The sequence below is a fragment of the Cygnus atratus genome, chromosome 5, assembly GCF_013377495.2.
Source record: "Cygnus atratus isolate AKBS03 ecotype Queensland, Australia chromosome 5, CAtr_DNAZoo_HiC_assembly, whole genome shotgun sequence".
NCBI lineage: Eukaryota > Metazoa > Chordata > Aves > Anseriformes > Anatidae > Cygnus > Cygnus atratus.
Window position 1 is genome coordinate 24,289,867 of NC_066366.1, and position 24,599 is coordinate 24,314,465.

The 24,599-nt window shown below is 32.9% G+C and overlaps 1 protein-coding gene across 2 annotated transcripts in view; it reads right to left on the reverse strand.

Annotated features, from left to right (window-relative positions):
* DPH6 (diphthamine biosynthesis 6) overlaps positions 1 to 24,599 on the reverse strand; it is a 200,204-nt gene that overhangs the window by 122,483 nt on the left and 53,122 nt on the right. For both annotated transcript variants that reach the window (XM_035552235.2, XM_035552236.2), the window contains exons 5-8: positions 24,075 to 24,193; positions 13,040 to 13,101; positions 7,469 to 7,563; positions 860 to 947 (exon numbers count right to left, since the gene is read on the reverse strand). In XM_035552235.2, the coding sequence (XP_035408128.1) occupies positions 860 to 947; positions 7,469 to 7,563; positions 13,040 to 13,101; positions 24,075 to 24,193 (364 nt within the window). The remainder of the gene's footprint in view (positions 1 to 859; positions 948 to 7,468; positions 7,564 to 13,039; positions 13,102 to 24,074; positions 24,194 to 24,599) is intronic.

A 24,599-nucleotide genomic window follows, 5' to 3' on the forward strand; every position in this document is an offset into this window, starting at 1 on the left:
GTTGCTCAAGACAGATGAGATGTAAAACAACCGTGTAATAACATTTTATAACAATCCTTGAACCTTGAAGAGGTTCAGTGATCACCAAAGTGTAGAAAGAAATAGGAAGACCTGTAAAGAGATGACTGCAACAGCGGCAGGAGTATCATGAGACATTCTTTCCAACAACAACAAAAAATAGGAAAAATAACTTATTTGACCTTCTTATCTCACATAAAAGTTTGTAAAATTTAAGCCACTAGAGTTCTTATTCCTGTTCTGCTTCCATAGAATCAGAAGCTAAAAGAGCGAATCCCAGTGAACTACTAAGAATTCTCTTAAGCTCTTTGATAAGGATATATTCTCTACGTGATTTAGAGTCATTAGATGTATATTTCATATGGAAAAAATTAAATAACCAACCAGTGGTTTGTTTGTTTGTTTTTTTAAACTCAACCACTTGTGGGCCAGAAGGTTTTAAAATCAGTCACTTTGCATCAAAAACAGCATAAAGAGATGCCACCTCCCAGCAAGTCAACACTGTTCATACAGTTTACTAATAGGCCTGTGTTCCACAGTGTGGCTAGCTGTATGACACAGGTTACATATCTGCTTGACTGCATCATGTTGACTAAGCACCTTGAGGTTTCAAGATGAAAAATGCTACACAAATACACTAGTTTCATTCGTTTGACACAAGGAAGCATTTGTGTTGAGCTTTTCTTATGGCAAATTCAGAAATTCAACCAAATATGTACAAAGTTATTTCAAAGTACACATACATGAGAATACGCAGCTTAACTCCAAATCGTGACAAAACAATGACAACAAAAAAAATACATATAGCTTTAAAAGGAGATGACATTTGGAATCTACTTGCCTTATTCTCCAGGTGCAATTTTAAAAAATGAAGGTAGGCCACAGGTGCGAATGCATCAGCTGAATGCACAACCACCTTCGCTGAATCTCTGAAATACAAAATTATTAGCATCATATATTAATGTATAAATTTACATTTAAACTGTCAATGTTTAGTCACTGTATAACAGACTTCAAAGTAACTCACTGATTATCTATTAGTTCATTGTGTGTTTTTTTTTAATAACAGTTAAGAAAGCAAGTTTGACATATAAAGTCACATTGTTCAACAACACATTATCTTTACTAATTTTGAAAAGGAGTAACTTGTACTTCCAGACCAGTATTGAGCGATTTAGCTAGCTGTAGCTTTTGCAATCATAACTGACACTCTGTTTTGCATTCCAGAGACTAATATGTAAAGCAATCTTTTCATTTCATCAACAGAAGATTTTTTTAAAAGTCTTTTTTTTCCTGAAGTGATTCTCCAGGGACCAGTTCTTGAAGTATTAACACCATACAATACTTCATGCTGAGAAACTGACTGATTTGACCATCTTGCATCTGATACTGAAGACTACTAGACACAACTTTTTAATGCCAAATGTGTTGGTAACAATGATAAACTTCCTGTGTGCTGATTCAAATTAGTTAATTGTAGTTTTCATTTTTACAGACGCAATCTGTCACACTTTCATTCAGAAGAGGCAGTATCTGTTATATCCATCTGCATGGTTTTACTGCTTAAGCAAAAGGTAGCTCTAGGAAACAAACATCAGAAGGTGAGAAATTCAAAGAAAACATAAAGGAAACTTAGATGCATTAAAAGAAAACCTGAAAATTGTTATAAGCAAGGCTAAGGACATGCAGATAATTTTCCTGAAACCACAGTGCCCTTGATACCCTCACAGTATACAATGAAATCCTGTTTGGAATCCCCAAGCCTAGCTCCTCTCAAGTAATGACACATGCGAAAACCATGCAAACTGGAAACAGTTGAAGCCTTGGCCAGATTCCACTGACTTAATGAAAGTGTAAAATTAACAGAAATATCTGATTTTTAAAATGTGGCTTAAGATTTAGAATAAAAAACTCCTTGAGATAATCACCATCAGTATATTGCACAATAACGATAAATACCTCTATCATAAGAAACTCTGCTTCTCTTTTAATAAGATTTTAAAGTAATTTTTTGATAATAAAAGTCTCCAGCTTCAGTCCTGAGAGTTATCATCAAGACTTCAAAGACAAAAGATTACATATTCTTTTGAATTTCCTTAAAGATTGTTCTTTAAGATTAAAGTAATTCTTTTCAAATGATCATGGTGTCTTTTACTTTTAACAGAAATACTGTAAACGGGTAGAAAATCAGTTTGGAAATCTTTAGTATGGGAAAACAATGTTAGAAATCAGACATCAAGACTGTAGTGATACCTGTTACCTGGCTGTCTTCACTGTCTGAGGATATTCTCAGTAAATACTTGCTGCTTGACATGGAAAGAAGCAACAGCAATTGGGAATTCTGGTACTTTTTGTGATGCATTAGATACTTTAGATTAACAGAAAAGCTTACTTCCAAAGGAAAAGCAAAATTTTAGGGTTATTCATTGCATGTCTGTTTAATTTAAACACCTAGTAACATTTCAAAAATACTTAATTCCAAAGTAAAAGAAGCAGTACTTACTACTTGTACTACTTGTAATCCCAATTCAGCAGTACAGCAGTATGCATGCTGTACTGATACACAGGTATACATTGATACCTACATTGTATGTTCAATAACTTCAGAATTTTTTAGCACTTATTCGTTGTTCAAGTATTGTAAATAGTAAGACATCACAAATATTTCTTCTAGGTATGAAATACATTGCTATGACATATAGCTAACACGTTGATCTTTGATGACACCATAGTAGATGTCTAGTTTAATACGTCAGTATTTCTCAGCTGATGGGTCAAAATAGATAGAATATGTGGTGTTGAAAATAGTATTACGATATGTGTCAAATAAAATATTTTTCTTCAATCACTTCATTTTCTGTCAGCCTCTCAGAACATACATCATTGTTCTAACTAATAAAGTTTTAACAAAATGTTTTTCAATACTAAATGTAATAGAGGTGGAAACTAGAACAGTTTTGTTTTCAATGATAAGTCACCAATTCAAAAAAGATAGGAAGTCCTGAACTTAGATGTTATGTCCAGTTTAGGAAACGGTAAAATAAACTAACAACAAACAAACAAACTAACACAAAAAAAAAAAAAGAAAAAAAATGAGAAAAAACACATGAATCTATGAACAGCAGAGCTTAAAATGAAAAACAGTCACTAGAGAGACCATGACGATTATACGGCCATATAGGCCATATAATGCTGGAAGTCTGAACTTTCATTAGGAATGTAATTACATTATGACAGAAACACAGGAATTTTATTGATAAATATTTTCAGAAGACTTTTGAAAGCAAGGAAAAGTAGTTTGAAAAACTTTCTAAATTATCTAGTTTAAAAATCATAATCATCTGATCCCTCAAAACTTCTTGAAGACCCGGGAAATATTTGATTACTTTTAAACAGTCAGAAATATTTTCAGAGGACAAATATGACAAATTAGAGCAAGTCTTTTTGGTTTTCCTCTTATTTTGAGATTTAGTATTGACTCCAAACCTAGAACTTTAAACCTAAACACAAAGCTAATGATAAAATTTATCAATGTAAAATTATACTTCCAAAATATTTTCAATATGTCAATTTAACTTAAAAAATATAAAAATAAAACACTTTGTGTTCCATAAATATAAATGGGCCTTTATCATAAGGGTAAATATTAGGTGGCATTCACATAGATGAGGACTATATCTCTGTGATTTGCAGCGGTGTCAATCAATTGCACTATAAATACCAGACAGGAAATGATTGGTACGTCTTAAATATTGAGTATAAGAAAGCTGACAACTGGATTACAACAATCTGGTAAAACCAGATAAAACACGTTTGACTCTTGGTTGACTACTCTGATTGTAAGATTTTTTTTTTTTTAATGCTAAATCTTGTTTATTTTCAATTATTTCATGCAATTTGGCATGCTCAGTTTGTGAGGTGTATTTTTAATGAAGATTGAATGGAATGGCAAGAATTCAATATAATATTCAACTGCAAATTTAATCATATGCTCTTACATTAAAGAGACTCCCACTTCTCCATAAGTAACACATGAAGGTTATATTTTTTTTTCCCTTGGTCTAGACTTCCTTTTTCAAAGATGACACTGTAGAAATATATTTAGTCACAAGTCTCATGTGACAAAAGCAGCAACCAGTGAAAATGCTACCCAAAAGTAGTTTTATAAACGATAGACATATTTTCTCCTCTTTTACTAGGTTTATGTGGCAAGGTTAAGAAAGCTTAAAAAAAAAAAAGCCAACAACACATGCTGCACAGCAGTTGTGAGAGGGGGAAATTAAGAAAAAAATATGTGAGAAACAACCCTGCAGACACCAAGGTCAGTGAAGAAGAAGATGCTCCAGGTGCTGGCGCAGAGATTCCTCTGTAGCTTGTGGAGAGGACCATGGTGATGCAGACTGTCTCCTTGCAGCCCATGAAGGACCATGTTGGAACAAATATCCTTGCTGCAGCCTGTGAAGGAAGACACAGTGCTGCAGCAGGTGGATGTGCCCTGAAAGAAGCTGCCACATGGGGAGAGCCCATGCAGGAGCAGGCTCCTGGCAAGAGTGGCAGCCCATAGGGTCCCACATTGGAGCAGTCCATTAATTTCCCCCAAGTCAAGTCTGTTTTGCCCGTGATGGTATTGGGTAAGTCATCTCCCTGTCTTTATCTCGACCCACAAGCTCTTTAACTGCATTTTCTTGCCCTGTCTGACTGAAGAGGTAGAGAGTAAAGGTGCCTTGGTGGGCACCTGGCAGCCAGCCAAGATTAACTCACTATACCTATTATACAGGAAAGAATTATCTCCAATATCTTCCATAGAAACTTTCTCTAATGAAAAGTTTCCAAGGAATTTAGGACCTTGAAAAATCTGTACAGGTTTCAACCTCTAGCTTGTAATTCTTACAATTCCATTTATGCTTCAAAAAAAGTATCAGGATATATACCACAATCACGGTTATCTAAACATCTGGAAACTGTACCAGCATAACCAACAACATAGTCTGTTTAGCTTCACGCAGTGTGCATGAAAAACAAGAATAAAAAGTACAAAATAACATTATTATAAATAACTTATTTAATGAAGAAGAAACTACAAATATTTTCAGTGCAAAAGCTCATAAAGTAATAGATTCTCACACAAATGTCCCCCTCAAAAGGTATGCCTTTATGACAAAGTAGTAGAAGAGCTAAGCAGGGCTAATTACACCTGAGACACACAATGTCAGTGTACCTATTCAGTTTCCATTACAGAAATGTATATTTAGAACTAGCTTGAGTAGCTGTTTAACAGCCTACTCTGTTTATATTTATTATTAAACAAACACTGATTTATATACTTGTCTTTTTCTGCATTTTTGTGCATTTATTGTTAACTTTTGTTATTATTTGGAGTGTGGCCAATAGAAATAAGGACAACTCAGCCTCTGTTTTAGCTATTCCAACTATTCAGTTGTCTGAATGGCTCATTAAACCACTGACAGCCAGAAATACATTCAGAATATGTATTAAGATATTCTTACTTAAACTGGTATTTGGCTGATTCCAAACCAAGGGCACAATGTGCTTTCCTAAACGTGTTCTAAAACTCTTTGCAAATACAGTTCCTGTAGGACCTGATGGCAGGATAGAAAATGTTCTCTCTCCCCACACAACACCAACCAAAAATTTCTCGAGACTTAACAGTTTTCTATGTAATGTGTTATGTATGCATACACGCAATGGATTTTTAGCAAAGAGAGCTTTCCAAAGGAGCACTGGTGAATTATGCATCTTATTCCAATGGAACTCCCAGATTTAATCTGTAGCATAAACCCCCAAATAAATAGTACAAATGTAAATGATAAGCCAAACACATTTAAGTGCAAAAACTTATAGAAGCATATTTCATCCATCAGTTAAAACCTAGCTACCCTTCTTCTGAAGTATACTTTTTATTGTAAATGTTGTAATACAAATGCTGAACAGGCCACAGTTGCCTGGTAATGGGTAGTTTTACTCCTTTTTTTTAAAAAAAAAAAAAAAAAAAAACTTTAGCAAAATTCTGCCTCTGACACCGACTGGAATTCATGAGAATTTGTCAGTTTAATAGAAATCATATCAGACCTTAAATGGAAAAATGAATCTTGCACTAGCAAAGATTTTGCATTATTTTTCTTTTCCTAGAAAGAGACCAAACTGCTTCAATCTGAGTGTACATTGTGTTGTTTTGTCCTAGTTCTTTCCACAGTTTGTCATAATGCATACTTAAGCATCATACACGCTTTATTCTACCCTCCTACTTAACTTTCCAACTCCTACCAATTAGAAGGTTAGTTCACAAACTACCGCTTCTACCTAGGACTAATTCCCCTCAGACAATCTTCCTCAAAAGTCTCACTTCCTAGATCCACAACTCCATCCATAAACTTAAATCCAGTTTAAGGATTCCACATTCTTACTTTCTGAATTTTCCTCTTATTAAAGAATTCCATAGCTTTCCTGCACGGAGATATCTCCAGGCTCGAATTATCTAGTTTAGTTGACTACAGAGGACTTATCTTCCAGTCATCCAATAGTTCAGCAGACATCTACTAGACTAGCTTCTATCCCTTTGCCCATTTTGTATATTGTTTTTTCTCTCCCTAATGCCATGTAATGAAACAAAGTTGAACAGCTCTTAGTTTTCTGCTCCATATATAGATAGAACCCATCGCTATGGAAAAATTAAACAAACAGGTCTTCAACATGAAAGCCTTAACCACGTCCATATTCTCTACAATCTTGACCTTTCCTAAGATGATCATCACCAAATACATGATTATTATTCTGTTTGCTTGGCTAAGAAAAGGAACAGCAATCAAAACATCTCACTCAAAGCTTACCTTAGCTATTTAACAGTCTAACAAGAAACTTACATCAAGTCTCATCTAACCATATCCCACTACACAGATTTTAGCAATTTATGTTGAAGGAATAAGCTACTTAGAGTGCAAGTTAGATGGATTCACCAAAGTTTGTTTTCAAAATATCCTCTAATAATTGAAGAAACATGTTGATCATTCTAAGCTGCTAAACTTACACATGCCCACCTGCACACACGCGCACGCACACAGTTAATGGAACCCACAGGCTACTGATGTGGCAGTTTATCAAATGTAGCTGTAATGAAAGATAAATATTACAGGCAATTCGCACTTCATGAAAGGATAAAAGTGTCAGTGTGTAGGTACCATTTTTACTGCAGGCCATAATCAGCAAGTAAACGAAAAGTGCAAATGTCTAAAAAGTTTATAGCCTTCTATGAAGGCCTCGTCTTGTCAAGTATTGATTTAGGTTTACAGAAGACTTTGCCAGTGTTAAACAAAGTGAGTGTTTGTGAACTTAGAGGACATGTTTTACCTCTGCCAACAAAAGTTGCCTCCAGCTAAATGTGAATATGTTCCCATTGCTTTAATATAAGGAAATGGAAGAAACTGTTCCTTACACAACAATTTTCTTCCTAAACAGAGGGCAGTCCAGAGTGAATGTTTCGTATTCTCCACCTTCTCCGCAAACGTGGACTCCGTATTTCTCAGAAAGCTAACACAAAAGGGAAATTTAAATATGTAAGCATTATTCTATTAAATATATATTTTGCATAAAATTTCAGTGTGTACTTTCTAAAAGACCACTCATTAGAAGGCTGAAAAAAAATCAAATATCACATAGAGGGTTCTTGACTTCTTTGTATGGCCCATCACAATGATCTAAGAATTACCAATGTGTTATATTTAAGTAGAACTGGCACTATAACGTTCAGATAAACAAATGAAATCCTAGTAATTCTTCCACAGTAGACAGGAAAGGTTGTTCAGACACACAAATTTGTTTCTCTCTCTTTAGCATAGATAGTTCATTTCTGTGAGAAACTTGTACTATAAACCAATACAAAATGTAACACTTTAAATAGACGTATACAACAAATATTATTGTTGGCAACAGATTCAACAATTGATTCTATATTTTGGTAAATATCCACTATTCCCCAATATTCTAACAAAGAGAATCAACCTGTTTTCTAAGTCAATAGTGAAAAGCTAAAGCAAAACCTAAAGAAGTAGCAATATGTTATTTCCTTTCCAAATTGTACTGAATACACTAAGTCAGCATATAAATTTATAAATATTCCTGAAGATCTTGATATCCCACTAAAACACATAATTACATTATCCAATAAATTCAAAATAAGACGTGACTAGTTTAATTATTCAGTGCTCTGTAAATGAGTGGCTGTAGAGCATGACCCAAAGTTCTTTTGCTTGAGTTGAGTGCACAACTGCTGTATCGTTTTCTCTGTAATTCTACATTAATGTGTTGTACCAATAGGTAGTAATGAAGCACCTGCACCATGCCCTGAGCATGGCAGCACCCTCCCTTTTTCTGCAGAAGAAATTCCTTTCCTGATCAGCAGGTTGTATCATCTCGTAAAGTGTTCCAGCACTAGCTGCTTCAAAACAAGTCCTGTCCAGGTTTTTTCATACAAAGAAAGCACTAGTTCATGACTACCTAAACTGCAGTCCTCAACCCAATTGCTAACACCACTGTCACTATTGGGAATATTTATTTAATCCCCTTACGCTTTCCCTTAGAGGAACAGATGCCCATATATGATGCTTTTGCAGTTGAAGTAGCAACACTGTTCTCCACCACATGTTGGACATGGTTGGAAAAAGTCTGACTGGTGGCTTTACAATAATCCAACATCTCGTTTGTCTATTTTTAGATAAATAAGAGACTGTTAATTTTATATTGTAGGTTCAATTCTTTATATGGTTATCAGAACATTTGTGTAGCAAGCCCATTTGATATATTCAAATGATACTGTATTTTTAGTGTTGAAATTGAATGTATAGTTCGTGTTGCTATACTCTAGAGTTTTTCCAAAGGTTTTTATTTTAAGAATTTGAAGAATATTTACAGCTTCAGCCATCACCTTAGCTAAAAAAAAATCAAAAGCATGAGAGACAAGTTAGAAATACATGAAACTTTTTGTCATACAATTAAAGACCAAATTTTAAATTTAAAAAATTAAACAAAAGGCCTGAGTCCTCTTCAACTTTTATTTTGAAGGAACGTATAAATGCTCTGAGAAGACTATACCTAAGTAATACTCTATGTGACCTTCTGTTGGAAAAATCTCAATCTCTTTTGTAACATATATTAGATAATGTTTTGAATGTATTGTTATCTGAGACATTATTCATTTCCCTTTCACATTTTCATTTAAAGGAAAGTAACAGGAGAAAACCTTTAATCAAGTGCTCATTAAAAAATTGCACTCCTGGCATAAGAGAGAACTTCATCTGTCGACAGTGGCAAAAAAATTTCGATAGGACAAATATATCAAGAATAATTAATGTTGATGCAATAAGAATGGACAATCTACACAACAGTTAGTCAAAACCTTTTATTCTTCTTGTTGTAGCTTCCACTGCCGGGAAAAAAAAAAAGAACAAAAACAACAACAACAAAAAATAAACAAAACTCTTAGGTAAAATGAAAGAGAAAACTGGACAAGATCTTTCTACCAGTAACCTCTTCCACAGGGAACACAAGAAATGACTATTTACAAGCCATTTTTAAAATGGGCAGGTTTGCTTGTAAACCTCAAAGCCTAGAATAATTATTGCCTATTTAACATCAAATGCTCAAAAGATGTGAGACTCTTTCCTGTCTTTGTTGTGGGAAATCCCTTTTTTCAATGTCACTGACTTTAAGATCATGCTTGACGCCAATCACACAAGATGCTAAAGGATTTTCACTTGCCACTGTCAACAGGAGCTGAGGATATTCAGCAGCTCATAGAAAGATCCCTAATGTTCATTTTCTAAAGAAGTGAGCAGTATTTTAAAGATGCCATCAATGACATCAGAACTTTGCCTTTTAATCATTTATTTACATTTTTCAGAAACTAATATATTCTCTTTTGCAAGTTGGATAGTACATTCCTAATAATACAACAACTTAGATGAATCTCTATTTTGTGATGCTAGATCTGCCTTTTAGTTCAGACAAGCCAGAAATTTAAAAATTACACAACTAAAAATGCAAGTCCAATTTGAAATCTGAAAGAATTATACAATGAAAACAATTTCTACGCTACTCAAAATTTATCTTAACTCAAGTACACAAGGTGTAAGCCCAAATATTACCCAATGAATAGTTTTTTCTGACCTTGGAAATGAAACAGGAGTAAAGTTGACTTTCTCACTGATGTTAAATAATCAGAGATAGAGTATCTGAATGCTAGTGCTTCTTGTTTCAAGTGAAAACTTTTTTCCCCAGACAGAAATTGTAACAGCTAGTAAATTCTCTGTAATTACAGACATGTTCTTTACATCAAGAAGTACTCATCAACTTCTAAGGCAAGCACACAGATGACTAAGCAATTTCTTACTGTCTATTACTAGGGACAGAAGTACAGACAAATATTACCATAATATACATTTAACATTCTATTCACAAATTTCAAGGAGTCTGTAAGCAGTCTCTGAGATTTGGGAGGTTGCCAGCAAATTCTTTAGTGTAAAACCTACAGCTCCTGGTATATGGGAAACAGTGGTACATGGAACAACACAGTAATTTAGTAATTATGTTGCAACCATTCATCAATAATTAATCAAAGACCAATAATTTAGAAAAAAATTAATTCAAGAACTTTCATTGCCACTGTTCTGAGCCAGTAAAATTCACCCCTGAAAAAAGTATGGGTTGTACTCAAACCTCCTCTATATAGTCAGAAAAAAAAATGCAAAATTAATTCAAAGTTTTTCCCACTCAATACAATCAGAAGACCAGAAATTTAAGTGACTATGTATTTTTTCCAAAGTTAAATAATTCAGTGGATGAAAGCAGAGTTTCCCCTCCCCACCCTTTCAATGAACATTGACACTTGTTTTATAACGCCTCAAATGAAATAGCTACTTCATGCTTATTTCCTGTATGCCTAACAGACAAATTATTATGTGATATAAATTGATTTTGATTTTATTGTTAGTTCCTTAAGGTAACCTTTTAGAATAAAATAAGTTTATATCATGCAGTCTCAATTCCTGATCTCAGTAACAGAGAAGTGGAACTTTAACTTTCACATACTAAAATGTAAAGAAGGATATTTCCATGCAATCCCAGATCAAAATAAGATGCATGACCTGAAACAGAACATGTAACAGTTGTATATCAAAGACCCTGTTATACTCAGAGGCATTTTTCTGGTCATTGAAGTAACGAACATATAAACTGGCTTTCAACAAAACTCGAGAACATGCAAAACACTATTTAAATTCCTTTTAACCAGAACAGCAGAAATTCTCACAAACTTGCAAGCCACACTAGCAAAAATGCTATAAGGAAAAATCCTACACCTTTCTGAATATAAAACTACTTTATTGACATCTAATATGATTTTAAGAAAACCCAGAAGAAAATCCCACTGTCTACCAGAATTTCTGGCGTTGAGACTTCACTGGGTTGTGAAAGAATATTTCAAATCATTAACCTACGCTTTTCTCTACAGTCTATAGTTAATGATTTGATTTTATTAGGCCTTTACTGGATAAGTATCCAGTAAAAACAATATGTTTGCACTTACTTTAACTGTCATAACATGCATACATACAGAAAAAAGTTACATGAACAAACATCAGCAATGCAGTCTCCCCCTACAATAACTTGACAACCAGTTACAAATAGGGTCAGAATGTCCTATTACGTTTAACCATTCTACCAAACTGTTCTATGATTCTACACCTTAAGATAGTTGTTGTTCTAGTTATTGGCATATCAATAAAAGATAAAAACTACAAAGGTGGCCTTTGAGAAGTCTTAAATCATGACAGTAAGAATTTCAATAAAATCAACTAATAATCAGTTCAATTTAGCCAAATATCAGGAAGAATCTGAGTACTTTGGGATTTCTTAATTTATGGTTTTCTTTTTTAAAGTGAATGATCAAATGGAAAAAAAGTAAGACAATCTGAGTGTCGTGAACATTCATTCTTCATAATTAGCTTTGCCAAGTACCAATTATCTATCCTTCTGCCTCAAGCTATATAAATGACTAAGAAAATTAAGTTAAAATCAAGGTATAATTCCTACTAAGCTTCACTATTTTTAGCAGCAGAGGAGATTTTTAAAGTTCCAAACATTCTAATTACTTTTCCCTTCTCTTTTGCAACAGTTTAGCATGCTTTTAATTGTTCCAGAAAAATTACTTATGAAGACATACTAACCAGAATTGTACTCATGAATTGTAGCTAACCAGATTAACAACAAGAAGTATTTTTAGGAATTGTTTTGTGCAAATTTAGATGGTTTAGGCTAATAAAGTTTACAGCAGAACTCTGTAAATAGCTAAACACAAAGAGTTGTGGGTTGTTAACTGTCTTGTGGACAAGAAATCAGTAAACTCTGTCACAAAACAATATATAAAAACACATTTTCAGGTCAATTATTCTCAAATTGTACTTAGCTCAATGTTTGATGCTTCTACCTCAAACCCAAAAGAGACTTACAAAATCTGGTCTTTTTATTCCTAGTTATATAATTTATCTTTTAAAAAAATTATCAACTCCACCTTGAACCATTTTCCTGCTTTGAGGACTTTGTATGTAATTAACATGGTCAGATTGTGTAAAAAAGATATGAAACCTTCAGATGGAGACATTTTTTATCATCTATGATTTTGCCACATACATTCTTCACTGTAAAAGTATCTAAATTGCATGCAATTATTTAATTTTATCATATTTACACGAGCTAATGTTTTCTTAATATTGAAGTTTCTTGCCTTTATTCTGTTTTAAAGACTCTGGCAACAATTGTGAACTACCTCCAGAAGGAATGTTTTTCATACTGGAAGTCTTTGTCAGAGGCCAATGTTCTCTGTACAACAATAAACCTTGGGTTAGGATCTAATTTCTCAAAATAACTAAGTATTTTTGATCAAGTTAATTTTACAACTAGAAAGTGATGTTGTAAAAAGTCAATAACTTTGCCCGTATTCTTTCAGTAATACCTCCAAAAGATAAGGCTCCATTTGATCCAATGTTTTTCCTAGATGCTTATCTGGATCTAAACCTGGAGGGGAAAAAGAAAAAAAAGTGTTAAAATATGTTTTTAAAAGTACTATTATTTTTTTTTCTTTCTTTATGTTACGTATCTCCCGAAGAAAATAATCCTACTGTATCTAAAATAAGTGTAATCCTAAAGAAAACATACTTTGTCAGAATTGTCTCATCCCCTCTGGGCAAGTCATTTCCACGTTTGTGAAGAATAAGGCCAATATCTTTTGCACTGCATGTCAATTAAAAAAGCTATCATTTTCCTCTCTTTGAAATTTCAATAACTAGTAAACATCTTGGTCCACAGTAATAAATAAATAAATAAATAAACTACACAGAAATAACCTCCCTAAGGCAGAAGTTACCTTTCTATACACATATTAAATTAAAATACCAGTTAATTTTTTGTAGTTCCTGCAAGAGAGATACATAAATTATTGGAGGGGACACAGACTGTTTTCTGTAATAAAAACTCTTTTGTGTGTGTTACCCTTAATCTGTGTGTTACTTACAGAATGCCTTTAATGTTTTACCTTTTGATGTATTACAAAATATTCCGTAAGATGCCTACATTTTGATTTATTTTCCTAGATAAAAAGTAAGCCCTTTTAGCACTTGACAATTCTAATAACTTGCCTCTCTGCATTCTTGTCTTGGCTTTTTGCCTTTATGAGTTTTGCCAGCTCATGGCTGTTACAGTGTCACTTCTCAGGAATAAAACAAATAATTGATGTTAATCAGTACTGGGATAAAAAAAGGCCAGGAAAAACTGTTTCAAGAGTAGGCATCCCAATCAGTCAGTAACCAAATTAACATCCTAGTTAGATTGGAGACTACGTGGTCAAAAGGTCTTAACATTCAAAGTAAGAAAGAAAACAGAATGATGACTTCTGACAATGAAGGTACACTGGAAAATTTTCAGTGATCCCATTTTCTAGCGCTCATCGCAATACTTGTCTATTTCTTCCTGCTGTAATGCTTTATATAATAATGGATATCATCAAAGAACTGCCACCAGAATGACTCCATTTAGAAGCAATTTCTGAAGCATGTACCTTGCAAAGCACTTTAGCTCATTGATGATGAAAGCTGTTACATAAATGTATGGTATACTATTATATAAAATCTTTGCTGAGTTCAAATAGCTGATATGCCTTTTAATTTTTACAGTGATGGGCTTGGTATGTTTAGATTTCTGTGAAACTAAAACAAGTTAGAGTGAATGAGATTTCAAAACATTAATAAAGTTTTTAAATATTTCATTAAATTGCATTAAAAAATCCCTTGCTATCTGGAAAAACACTTTACAAACCATTCAATAAATAAAATGACGGGGGACAGTTTTTTCTCCATCTGTTTTTTTCTTTTGCTATTGGTTTACTGCTCTATATTAACAGAACAAAAACGTGTTGCCACATATAAGATATGGATCACTGGTGTTTGTGAAAATTAATTCGAAAATATCTTCATTTCAATAGATTTACTTTGCTCTGAAAAGCAAAAAACTTTTTTTTCAAAACAATAAATTCCAAACTCCCCCTATTTTCCATACTGCATCATCAGACCAACGGTGCATATTTCTATCTGGTTATACTTGTTAATCTGCCATATAATGGAGCAAAAAGGCAAATAATGGAAATGTTCAAGAAAAATGTTATTCTTGAAATATATACATATATGTATAAATATATATATTATCAGATGTGGTTATAAACACTGACTAACCCCATATGGGATATTGGTTTGTCTCATTCTTCTGATATGTACCTCATCTATGTTGGCACAAACCTTATATATATTCCATACCTCCATTCTTTGCTGTAAACTTATTTATAAAGAACTCTAAATACAGAATACAACACACAAGACACAAGAAAATACAGAAATACTGTACAGAAGAGACCTTATTAATCTAAGTTTGGGGATGAACACTTTAAAGATTTACAAAATCAACAACATATGCTCTTAATTTTGAAAAATAAATATATAAAGTAGTCAGCTACTTCTCTCAACATCTTCATTTCACAGGTACTATTTTTCTTGCTTACTATTTTTAAACTTCTTGCAATGATTCACTGTAGCTGGAGAACCTTTTCTCCACTGTGGACAGAGTTAATTTAGATCTATGCATGTTGATTTAGAAACTCAAGGTAGATTATACTCTTCAATTTACAATGACTATGAAGTACACGAAGTGTAGCTATCATGACCAGTTCATTAAAAATAGAACAGAAGCATTTGTGGTATATGCTTTGGTGAAAGCTGATCTGGTCTACAGTGAAAATTCCAACGACTCTGGTGGTATCTTCCAATGTATGCCAGCTTAGCATTGTCCTTGATTTTAATGGGACAGGTATTAGCTAAACACACATTTTCTGTAATGAATACCATATTATATTAGTCGTTAGAAACTTAGATTAACATTCTCCATTAATATCATTACTTTTCTTATAAATTCAGTCCCTTTCCTTAATAAAGCTAATTGTTTTCCTTTAAATTTCAACTAAGGGCTCACATTAGAAACAAGTGAGAAAGGAAAGTTGACAAATCCAGACATACTAACATATTATTCTCTCACAACTTCTCTTTGATATGAAGAAAAATACGCCTACTGTTTAGCCCCCAATTAATACAAAATAATAATGAAAAAGAAGCTATTATACAAATAGTACATGAAATACAAATAAATTGCCTGTGTATGGCAAAATGGGTAAACTCTACAGTATTATCCCTACATGAAAATCTGTCAAACTACAAGGTACCCTTTCAACTTCTTAGTAGCATTCTACTTTTTGGATGGATTATCTTTCTTTTGAAAAACATAATTTCCTTTAGCTTCCAATATGTTTGTATTGTGAATGAATAGAAACCATCTTCTAAAGGCATCAAGAACCAATGCAAGCTGTAATTCGCAGAATCAGTAATCCATATCCAAATCTCAAATAATGGTATGCATGTATAGACAAAGCCATAGGTCTACTGCTACTATCATTACAATAAATTATTTACCATATTTACAGAAAAACAAATATAAATCTATACTTCTACTTCGCATGTTTTTCATTATATGAAGGAGTAGATTGATCCAGATTCTTAAAATGATTTAGAGTGCAAAGAATAACAATGTATGGTAAAGTATTGGTATATTCCATTTAACTACATCCTCCAGACTTCTCCTCCATGAAACTAGCTGTAAAGAAAGCTGGATGGGTAGATAAACCAACAACAAGGTCCAGGGCCTGGATGACTATGTAGAATTAAGAAATTAATTAGGAAGAGAACTGTAATTTGCAGCACTGACATCGATTTTACTTAACTTGCATGTATCAATGAGAAGCAATTACAATTCAATTAAAATATTCACTTTTATTACTTTACTGACTGACCTTGAAGTTAATGCCTGTTTTATTTAATTGCATCATCTATGAATAAATGTTAACCCTAGAATGTTATGCCCCATTATTCTCAATGTCTTTTTAGCTCCCCAACTGAATTACATCTGTCAATTTATTATGTGCTGTCACAAAAGCAAGTGGGGCTTTATTTCTTTGAGATAGACCAGTATGTGATGAAAGAAACATCTTGAAAGATTTGATAATGCTGTTTTTAACAGCACCCAGTAAAACAAATTGTGCTCTCACTTCCCTTTTATTACAAAATCAGTACACGATAGCACAAATAGTATAATCACTTCAAAGTAATGTCTAGTCCATCTGTAATTCCTGATAAATCCACTGACAGGAACAGAACTCCTTCTTACACCTATCAAGAATGGTTGCAGAACACAGCCACAAGACAAATGCTGAACAGAACCACAGCAATGTACAGATGGGGGCAGAAATTCAGGGCTTTGTTCTGTAGTGAAAGAAAAATGTATCAAAGAACATTATTAAAAGGCATTCCACTGGTGCTCTGCATTAGTGTTAAGTTACACAAGAAAACCATGAATTAAATGGTTCGCTTTCTTCACACATATTAGAATAACAGTCTTTAACTTCGAAGGATAACTACCTGATATTACTTGTATTTATCATGACAATTAAAAAAAGAAATCGAGTTCAATTTTTCATGCCATAACATTTGGCTAACAAAAATATACATTTTAAAGCCTCAAGTTACTCAAAAAGTGTTTTTATACATGTTCATAATTTTAAAATATTCTTGATTTTAAAGAAAGTATTTTAATACAAAAATCCTATTTTCACCTCAAGTTAGTAAAAATGTTGAGAAAATAATGATTCATATAATTATTAGTTTTAAGAAATTGTGGTACATAATTTTTTTCTGAGTGCTACACTGAACCAATCTCTAACACTAATAGTTGGAACACACTATCAGACTGCTTTTGAAAGTAAAATCCTATACTTAAAATGTCTTTTTTTCCTTTAAGTAAACAATATTGATTTTTATGAAGGTGGATTAAGTACTGTATTAATGACAAAGAATCAGAGTATGTTTATAATAGAACAGGAAAAGCCTACACAAACCAAAAAGCTACTAGTTGGTAAAGCAGGTTTACTCTGCAGGAATACACAAACGTCAGATACCCTTCATATTGCAGGAATGCAACTGCCACACAGATACTAATGCACTGTAAATATACACCTTAAATTGCCTGGAGGTAAATTATTCCTGGTATAATATTTAGCTTTTATTTCCATGAAAACTTGTGAAGGAAGTGAACTTTGTCTGGCAGAATAAATAACAGGTTTGTAGTTGATTCTTCATTGTAACTTTCATACATGAAAGGTTGTATAACAATGGCAAAACAGATGGAGGCCTTGAATTTCCATTTCCAAAACATCAAAAAAAAGTAAAAGCTGCAAAAGTTTCATATAAAAATGAAGGAAAGAAAATACCTACTGGTTATTAGCCCCACCTCTAAAAGATTTAAGGCGAATACACTTTAAATTTATTGTATAAAAGAGCAGAAATCACGCAATTTGATCATGTGCCTTCTATTTTATTGGGATAATTTACCCAGTGTGGATATAGTACTGGGATAGAGTCTGCAAGGTTAGTGGTAAAGTTAGAAGTTAACCCTGAAGGTTGGTTCTAGTAACCAACTGTTCCCAGTACAATTTATTAAGGATCATGGTTAATCTTCTTCCTGTTTTCTAAACTAGGTTACTCTGATGTCATCAAATTTTAGAATTCCAAGAAGTAAAAGGCTCTATAACTTTTCATACCAGGCAATGTAAATTTTATCTGTAATGTCTTGTGATTTCTTAACATCAAAGTTATTTGCATCTAGTTACATCCAGAATTCAAAGCAACTTAGCTCTACCATTTCAGTAAGAGAAACCTCAATAAGTCTTTGAACAAATTTTGTATTGTTTCATCAAATAACAGTACAATATTTTCAGATACTTGTACAACTCAGAAACGTCCATAGTTTAGAAAGAGATTGTGGAAGAATTGTTTAAAAACAGTATTAAACTGTTGTTTTCAAATCCATTTTTCCTCTCATCTTTCAAAACAAGACCCTATACAGCAAATGGTTCAGCTCACTACAAATACTGCCCCAACCAACTTCCTCTCACGAATTTCAATGGACTTCAGAGGCATTACACTTTGCCTTCATACAGCTAAAAACATATGACTTTCCCATTATAAATGTATTTTCAGAGTATTTAAATTTGGAATCCTGAAGTGTTTTGAGTAGAATTATTTTAGATCCAGTGTCTATGACATCTTTTGCTTATTAACCTATTTCATTCAAAGAGTTTGGCCACTCTAGCACCTCAGTTTGGTTAAAAATGGTGTGCTTTTTTGTCTCTGTTAGAAGATTTTGATATTTCTGTGCGTTGAACAGCAGTAGCGTGATTAAGGAATTACAATTTGATTTTGTGGCATGTGCAAGTGCTAAAGTTTGTGTCCATGTCATTACATTCATCCCCATGCAGACAAGTTATAAATCTTTAAAAAAATGTCACAGCTCACAAATAGATCAATAGACTTCTGACAGAACAAACCAGCAGATCACCCACAAAAGGGTAAAAGTCAGAGCAGAAATAAACAATCAGAAATAAAGCAGAAATAATCTTAATAATAACAAAGCAAAAATAAACAATCTTGTCCTACAACAAGAACTCATAGGGGCCTGGAACACAAACTATCTATGGCTCTAAGTACACACACACACCTTTAAGGGTTTGAGCTTAAGCTTTGTTTCAGCATAGAAATCTGCATAGTAATTGTGCATTCAGAACTTAAATTTTACAAACCATCAAAGAGCAGCAAGTAACACTTGAGTTTTAACAAAACACCATCTCTCCCTATTGCTTTTAATTCTGTTAAGCTTATTTTTGTTTTTGACACCTTTTCCTAAGCTCATTTTATTCCACTACTTTTCAACTCGAAGTTCTGACTATTGTCCTGTCTCCTTCATTAGAACCCACACTTCCTTTTCTTTTTCACTTTAAAAGCCTAATAGTCCATTCTTAGACCATTTCTGCCTTTTCACTATTTCTTTAGATGATCTGATCTCAAATTGCAAAGTGATCCTTCCACTCTAAAGCTGTCTCTCTTCAATTTTCTGTCTCTGACATCTCCTTAAGAATGCAATGCACTCAAAGTCAACTCTCAATTACTTTGTGTTTTCAGGCACATTCACTTTCCCACTCTTCCTTCTAACTCCTGTTATCTTTTACTACTGAAAATATCGACACTCCCCCCAGTCTTGCCAACCTCCAGCCTACAGGCTTAAGAGATGGCAAAGAAGGAATCATATTTTCTCTTATTTCTAGATCCATTCATGCAAATGGTCACAGACTCATCTCTTCTTTAACATATGATTTTAAAACATTTCTTTCTACTCATGTATTAAAAGCTCTTTCTGAAACCTCATCTTACATTGTTATCAAAGTATCTGTCATTCATATACAAACATCAGGGCATATAACATTCCAAATGCAAAGAATATTTTCTTTCCTTATTATTTCCAAAACTTTTCACTTAAAGTCTTTCCCTCATGAAAAAAAAAAAAAAGAAAAGAAAAAAGAAAAAAAGGAAAAAGGACCTGAGCTAAAATGACTCCTGTGGTTTTGTGGTTTCATAATTTCAAGCCCTTTCATTCAATGTCTGGTGAACAAACAGGTGTGCCATCTTTTTATTGTCAATAACATGAATGATGAAGGTGCAGACATATGTATTAGGGAACGTGCCTAAGGCAAAAATGCCAGTACTCTAAAGGAGCAACTAAGTTTTTGAAGCATTGTTTGAAAGTTCAATGGCAGTAGCATGTCAGGAAACAAGGATTAGAAAAAGGGGGAAAAGACTGATAAGAATACGTTTCTAAAAGTGCATGCTAGGTATTAATTTCATTTGCCAAATATATAAACCAAACAGGTACAGTAATAAAAATGCATTAAAAGTTATCATATACGTATACAAGACAATAATTTAACTTTTTTCAGGAATGATTTTTCTAATAAAAGTTTAAGATTACATTATTCCTAACAGAGTTGACAGTCATTAAAATTTTTTAGATATTTGGAAAATGTTTTTTGCTGCTTTGTATATCATAATTTGAAGTGGAACACAAGTCTCATATTAAGTAAAAAAGACAATATCAAGAAAAAAAGGTTGTAAATACTGCCATAGATTCCATTATCAGATTTATGTTCTGATTTTGATTGAAAGTTTTGAAGTTTGATTTTTGATTGAAGTTTTTTTTTTTTTTCCCCAGTTTCTCAAGTAAACAATGTTCACTTATCCTCATAAAAACTTACTGAAGGTGAACATTCCTCTTAAAACATCAAGGAAAATATAATTGTTGAGGACAAATTACTCTTACCAGCGTAACAAAAAAAATTTCAACTATATTTACAGAAATGAATGTTGTCACATTTCAACATGTGTAATGGCACTTAAGTTTTAGTGTCAATTTTCAACAAGATGTAGGTAGTTAATTATGTAAGCCAAGTAAAACTAAGTAAAACTTGATTCTCGAATTTTAGTGAAGACCATGATGTGAGGAACCCTAAGATTCCTCCCAAACCCTCCTCCTCCTTTAATTTCTACTTAAGGTATTATGCTTTGTGCTGCAGTGGAAGCTATTTGCTTCAGAACCTGGTACAATTAAGAGTAGTACATAAAGTTACCTAAAAGTTGAATCTGTTATATGTAGATTCTACAAGTTATTTATTGCTTTAACCCATACAATGTGTTCACAGAACAAGGATATCAAAAACACGTCTTATGGTTATGTTATATCGCACAATCTCACAGAAGCAATGGGTATTACTGGAATTTCAGATGCACATAAAGACAATAACAACTGGTCCTACTTTAGCTGTTACTGAGTAACCTCATTCTAACCTTCTGTTATTTCCACTGAAGAGAGATATATTTCAAATACAAAAGTATCGTGCATCACACAGGCATCTTCTGCAGCAGGAAAGTGGCACGGAAGACAGACATTCATAAGAATTACTCTTTTTTTATTGCTTAGGTTTGCTGTTAGATCATGGAATGTTCTCTCAGCATTAAAGCCTCTGAAATACACTCTAAAGGAAAGCAAGCTGATCTACATATAGATCAACAGAAGGCACATGAGGAAGGCCCACTAACAATACTTCTTTTGCATGAAAGTGAGAGCAATTGGTATTCCATCTGGAAAAGCATACTACTCTGAGATAGAAAACTCTTGCCACTGGCAAAGTTTGTGGTATTAATTTGTAATGGTGGATTTAGGGAAATGTACTAAACTAATGCTCATTTACTTGCATAATTATGTGTTTTCTACATAAAATGACAGGCTTTTACCTTGCCAATACTAGCACTGAGTTAATGGAAAACAGGACAAGGCAGGTGTACAAGTATGCCAGCGCTGATGAATGTCAAGCTCAAGTTACAGATTTGCTTCTTGCATTAACATCTGTAGGACGTACCATCTAATGTATCATCCTTCAGACTATTAAATCTGTTATTTTAAATATTTTCATTGCAGTTTAGCTTTGATTATTAATCTAAAAGGCAAAAAGTTAAACTGTACGTTAGCTTCTTTGCCACTTGATATGTTAAACAGCCTTCATACTTTAAATCCTCTTTAATAAGGCATGCAATTATTAAAGCATTACAGAATGGCCCCAGAGCACACAAGCTCCATTAAATTTGCTTACATCTAATTACATTTGCCTGAGGCAGGTGAGAAATTGACTCTGATAAGATCTTTCTTTTACCTGTAGCCAAAAATATAAAAAGGAAAAAAAAATCTCGCAGCGATTTTCTATCTAATTGCTATCTACAAGTATTTATGGTATTTGCTTCTTAAATGAATAGCCAACAAAGGACTCTTTGTGCACTAACTGGTCCATTTTAAGCCTTTTTTTTTTTTTTTTTTTTTTTTTTTAAGGTTGCAGAATACAAAAGAAAAGCTTATCTTGCTTCAGGGATAAGGCAATGATATCTACTTGTGAAATAGTTGCATCTATTATTTAAATCATATGTTTTCTTTAATATACTTCACCTATATTTTAAACAGTATTTACTTGTTCCATTTTGGGGCTGTTGTTTGTTTTTCCTGGTTAGTTCCCTTTAGTTATACAAATAAATGAAAACAACCTGCATTTAATGAAAAATAATTCTGATTGGAAAAAGCATGTTGCATATTCTTGTGGACATCCATTTTTTCCTTCATCAGCATAAGGAATGTAAGCTTTTTTTTTTTCCCTAAAATAGATATACTTTACCTGGTATGAAAACTTGATTCCTTTAAAAAGTGTTTATTTTTTTCCAATTAAAAACAAAATAAAACAAAAAAACACAAACAAACAAACAAACAAGTGTAATGTAGAAAAGACTCCTATGTACTTGTAACTTGCCTTCCATGAATTCAGGCAAATGCTATTAAATTATGTCACTTGTTATCTCTAAGTGAATGAGGGAACACCATATTTCTAATCATTCTAATCCCACTAATCTATAGATGCTATGAGAACAATACAGCAAGGCGATCATAATCATAATGCAAAAAGTGGTCAGAAGCAATATCACCTAAAGAGAAGCAGATTTAAAAAAATAAAAAAAAATAATTTTTTTTTTTTTAAACTCATAGAATTCACCTAAGTGTAAATGGATTATAATTCAAGTCTTGGTCAGTATTTCAGTAGAAATAACTTTGTTATAAAGCAGTCCTTTAAAGAAGATGGACAGACATTAGGAATTTAATGTGAAAGTTGCCCAAATAAGCTAACCATCAGACTTCTAAGGTTATGTAACACTTTTTTAGACACACTGCTTTAGCCACCAAAGCCACTAACGCTCTTGCATTATACTAGCCATTCTGCAGAGCAATAAGACTTCCTATAAAACTTCACTTGAACTTAACTTTCAACAATAAACAAGCTGATAATCTTTTCATTTGCTCCGTTATACAAACCTCATATTACCTACCTGATGATGAAAACATGTTAATAATCTGCTACACTAAGAAACTACATTGTAAACTTTTTTTTTTTTTTAAAGAAAATGAAAAACTATTGCTGTTTGCTATATGCTCCATGAATTCAAAGTGTTTCTACACGAAATGTTTTGGCCTCATATAATTACGTCTTCTTTGATGTTAACTTGTTATATTTCTATTAAAACTTTCATGGTTATTTTACAATATTGTCTAGTCACCAGTCTGCATCATCTATAAATGACAATACTGTGAACCACTGAATTATGTATGCATCTTCACTGCGAATCAAAACTAAAACAGAACAAAAAAATTGAAAAAGGAATTTAATAACTATGCTATGAAGAATTACTTTCCAGCTTTGTCTACTCTGAGAAAAGAATGAAATGTATACAGGCTGATTCAGACATTATGACTGTTATTCAGCCGTATGATTTTTTATTTTTTATGTTTTAATTTTCTTCACACTCATATTAACATTTCTTATTCAGAAATATAGAACAAAGTTCCTGTTTTTCTTTGTTATGTAGTGGATTTGCCCACTCAAGTTTTAGCAGAAAATATTACTCATATTGAATACATACCAAAAGCCGCTACTTTTATGATTATGGCTTGAACATTAGATGATATCATTTCTTTAAGCAGTATCTCCTGCTTTCGACGCCAAAGGTAAGCTAAAGGCTGAAGACTAAGCCTTCTGCATCTTAAAAACAAAATAAAAGAGGATGAAAGCCAAGCACCATACATTTACACAGCATGATTAACTTAAAGAAAATGAGCTTCTATGATTTCCTATCATTATGTAATTTTCTTCCATAATTCAATTAAAATATTTAATTTATAACTTGAAATGTAGGAGTAGTAAACTCTAATATTAGTAAAGAAAAAAAAAGACAACATAATCTTGTTCTGACTACAGTTCACTTATATAAGATGTAACACATTGATGTAAACAGATTTGCCTGGGAACTTCAGTAAAACTATGCAAAACCTTTAGGGATGCAAACCCATTAACACCTTAGGAAATGATCACTTTTTATGAACACAGCTAGGGCAAGAGTTACCACTCTGGTAACCATGGCACATGTCATTAGTACAATATGTTGAAT